The sequence below is a fragment of the Penaeus chinensis genome, chromosome 37, assembly GCF_019202785.1.
Source record: "Penaeus chinensis breed Huanghai No. 1 chromosome 37, ASM1920278v2, whole genome shotgun sequence".
NCBI lineage: Eukaryota > Metazoa > Arthropoda > Malacostraca > Decapoda > Penaeidae > Penaeus > Penaeus chinensis.
Genome location: NC_061855.1, coordinates 27,713,132 through 27,717,151, shown reverse-complemented (window position 1 = coordinate 27,717,151; position 4,020 = coordinate 27,713,132). Strand labels below are relative to the sequence as shown.

The window sequence follows — 4,020 nt, the reverse complement described above, 5'->3', positions numbered from 1 at the left end:
TGATGCAAATAGCCCGGCAGGTAACTCTTAGACCTTTAAAATAATTCATAAACAATATATATACATACATTATATATGTATACACACACACACACAAACACACACACACACACACACACACACACACACACACACACACACACACACACACACATACGATATATGTATGTATGTGTGTATATATGTATGTATATATATATATATATATATATATATATATATATATATACTTACGATATACATATACACAATTACGATGCTTATATATATATACATATATATATATATATGTATGTATGTATGTATGTATGTATATGCATGCATTTAAGCACACACACATATATGTATATATATATATATATATATATATATATATATATATATATATATATATATATATATATATATATATATGTATATATATGTATATATTAACATATATGCATTTAAGTATATACATACACGAATCATAATAATAAAAAACATTCGAAATATTAATCGCATCAGTATTATTAGTAATAAAAAAATACCGAGAACTCAAGGACTGAAGATATCAAGTCAGGTGTCGTAGGCGTACCAATTGGTTATTTGGTGGCTGACCACTTGTGGAGCCATCTGTGTGGAAACAAAATTACCAAAAAAAAAAAAAATAACATTCGACAGTGTATTATTCCTACAGAAATTGGTTAAACTGTTGTGAATTGTATCATCAGAGAACGAGGTTTGGCTGGACACGTGGGACAGCGCGACCTTCACGTCCCCGAACTACCCTTCGGAATATGGTGCTGGAGATAGCACATACTGGGTTTTCTGTGTGAGTCTTTTTTCACATTTATTTTTTATCTAATCTCTCTCACTATTTTTATCTATCTGTCTGTCAATCTATCTATATCACTCTCTTTCTCCGTTTCTCTCTCAGTGTCGTTCTTTTACTTTTTCTCTCTCTCTCTCTCTTTTTTTTTTTTTCCTCTCAGTATTTCTACTTTCGGAAAAGTCCGAGGCAAAGTAATAATGCTGATTGTTATAATGATAACGCTGGTCATTGTAAAGCTGATGGAAATTATTCTACTAACGATTAGTGGATTATTAATAATTATAATTAAAATATTGATAATGAAAATAATAAAGGTAATAATTGTAATAATGAGAAGTACATAGCCCATCATCATATGACAATTCTTTCATGTAATTTCACAGACAGAGCAGACTGAATGCGGGTAAAATTAATGCATCCAGCGTTATTCACTATCGCATTCATTAAACTTGCGTGCAGTGACATCGAACACCAGCAAAATATATCCAAAGCCATAATTATGTCTCTGTTCAACCAGGCCACTGACCCAGGCGACAGAATATTGATTCACTGCACCGACTTCAGTGTTGGTTTGTGGTTTATTGGCTGCTTAGGGGACTTCCTTAGCATCACTTTTGCCTCTCCCGAAAAGTAAGTAAGAGCACTCTACATAAAGAATATCGCTGTCCAATATCATTCTCCTGGAGAGAAGTGGCTTTCTCTCTTTACAAATAAACTTTTCCATTTATTATTTTTCCAAAGATACTGTGGTATGTTTGGTCCGACGAATGTGTTGACAACAGAGCGAGGGACAAATGTCAGCCTTAGCGTCACGGAGCTCTTTCACTTCACCGGATTTACTTGTACAGCAAAGGCTGTAAACCCTGATCCAGTCACCACCAATTCTGAACCCTCGACCACTGGAGAAACTACAACCACTGCCGAAACCACAACCGCGGGTGGATCTACAACCGCTGCTGGAACCACAACCGCGAGTGGAACAACAACCGCGGGTGGAACAACAACCGCGGGTGGAACTACAACTGCTGCTGGAACAACAACCACGGGTGGAACTACAACTGCTGCTGGAACCACAACTGGGGGTGGAACAACAACCGCGAGTGGAACCACAACCGCGGGTGGATCTACAACCACTTCTGCAACCACAACCGCGGGTGGAACTACAACTTCTGCTGGAACCACAACTGCGGGTGGAACAACAACCGCGGGTGGAACCACAACCATTGCCGGAACAACAACCGCTGCTGGATCCACAACCGCGGGTGGAACGACAACTGCTGCTGGATCTACAACCGCGGGAGGAACAACAACCGCTGCTGGAACAACAACCGCTGCTGGAACCACAACCGTGGGTGGAACAACAACCGCTGCTGGAACAACAACCGCGGGTGGAACCACAACCGCTGCTGGAACCACAACCGCGGGAGGAACAAGAACCGCTGCTGGAACCACAACCGCGGGAGGAACAACCGCTGCTGGTACCACAACCGCGGGTGGAACAACAACCGCTGCTGGAACCACAACCGCTGCTGGTACCACAACCGCGGGTGGAACAACAACCGCTGCTGGAACCACAACCGCGGGTGGAACAACAACCGCTGCTGGAACCACAACCGCGGGAGGAACAACAACCGCTGCTGGAACCACAACCGTGGGTGGGACAACAACCGCTGCTGGAACCACAACCGGGGCTGGAACAACAACCGCGGGTGGAACAACAACCGCTGCTGGAACCACAACCGGGGGTGGAACAACAACTGCGGGTGGAACAACAACTGCGGGTGGAAGAACAACCGCTGCTGGAACCACAACCGTGGGTGCAACAACAACCGCTGCTGGAACCACAACCGTGGGTGGGACAACAACCGCTGCTGGAACCACAACCGGGGCTGGAACAACAACCGCGGGTGGAACAACAACCGGGGGTGGAACAACAACCACTGCTGGAACCACAACTGGGGGTGGAACCACAACCGCGGGTGGAACCACAACCGCTGCTGGAACCACAACCGTGGGTGGAACAACCGCTGCTGGAACCACAACCGTGGGTGGAACAACAACCGCTGCTGGAACCACAACCGTAGGTGGAACAACAACCGCTGCTGGAACCACAACCGGGGGTGGAACAACAACCGGGAGTGGAACAACAACCGCGGGTGGAACAACAACCGCTGCTGGAACCACAACCGCTGCTGGAACCACAACCGCGGCCGGAACCACAACCGTTGCTGGAACCACAATCGCGATTGGAACCACAACCGCTGCTGGAACCACAACCGCGGGTGGAATCACAACCGCTGCTGGAACCACAACCGTGGGTGGAACAACAACCGCTGCTGGAACCACAACCGGGGGTGGAACAACAACCGCTGCTGGAACCACAACCGCTGCTGGAACCACAACCGCGGCCGGAACCACAACCGCTGCTGGAACCACAACCGCTGCTGGAACCACAACCGCTGCTGGAACCACAACCGCGAGTAGAACCACAACCGCTGCTGGAACCACAACCGTGGGTGGAACAACAACAGCTGCTGGAACCACAACCGTGGGTGGAACAACAACCGCTGCTGGAACCACAACCATGGGTGGGACAACAACCGCTGCTGGAACCACAACTGCGGGTGGAACAACCACTGCTGGAACCACAACCGGGGGTGGAACCACAACCGCTGCTGGAACCACAACCGCGGGTGGAACCACAACCGCTGCTGGAACCACAACCATGGGTGGGACAACAACCGCTGCTGGAACCACAACTGCGGGTGGAACAACCACTGCTGGAACCACAACCGGGGGTGGAACAACAACCGAGGGTGGAACAACAACCGGGGGTGGAACAACAGCCGCTGCTGGAACCACAACCGCGGGTGGAACCACAACCGCTGCTGGAACCACAACCGGGTGGAAACAACACGCTGCTGGAACACACAACCGCCGGGTGGAACACAACCGCTGTGGAACAACAACCGGGGGTGGAACAACAACCGCTGCTGGAACCACAACCGCGGGTGGAACCACAACCGCTGCTGGAACCACAACCGCGGTGGAACCACAACCGCTGCTGGAACCACAACCGCGGGTGGAACCACAACCGCTGCTGGAACCACAACCGGGGTGGAACACAACCGCTGCTGGAACCACAACCGCGGGTGGAACCACAACCGCTGCTGGAACCACAACCGCGGGTGGAACACCGCTGCTGA

General features: G+C 48.7%; 1 protein-coding gene across 1 annotated transcript in view; it reads left to right on the top strand.

Moving 5' to 3' along the window:
- Positions 1 to 4,020, top strand: part of LOC125045369 (mucin-19-like) — a 10,023-nt gene extending 6,003 nt beyond the window's left edge. The window contains exons 9-13 of the mRNA XM_047642574.1: positions 1 to 20; positions 714 to 814; positions 1,332 to 1,444; positions 1,556 to 2,825; positions 3,346 to 4,020. The exon at positions 1 to 20 is cut by the window's left edge and continues 246 nt beyond it. Coding sequence (XP_047498530.1) covers positions 1 to 20; positions 714 to 814; positions 1,332 to 1,444; positions 1,556 to 2,825; positions 3,346 to 4,020 — 2,179 coding nt within the window. The remainder of the gene's footprint in view (positions 21 to 713; positions 815 to 1,331; positions 1,445 to 1,555; positions 2,826 to 3,345) is intronic.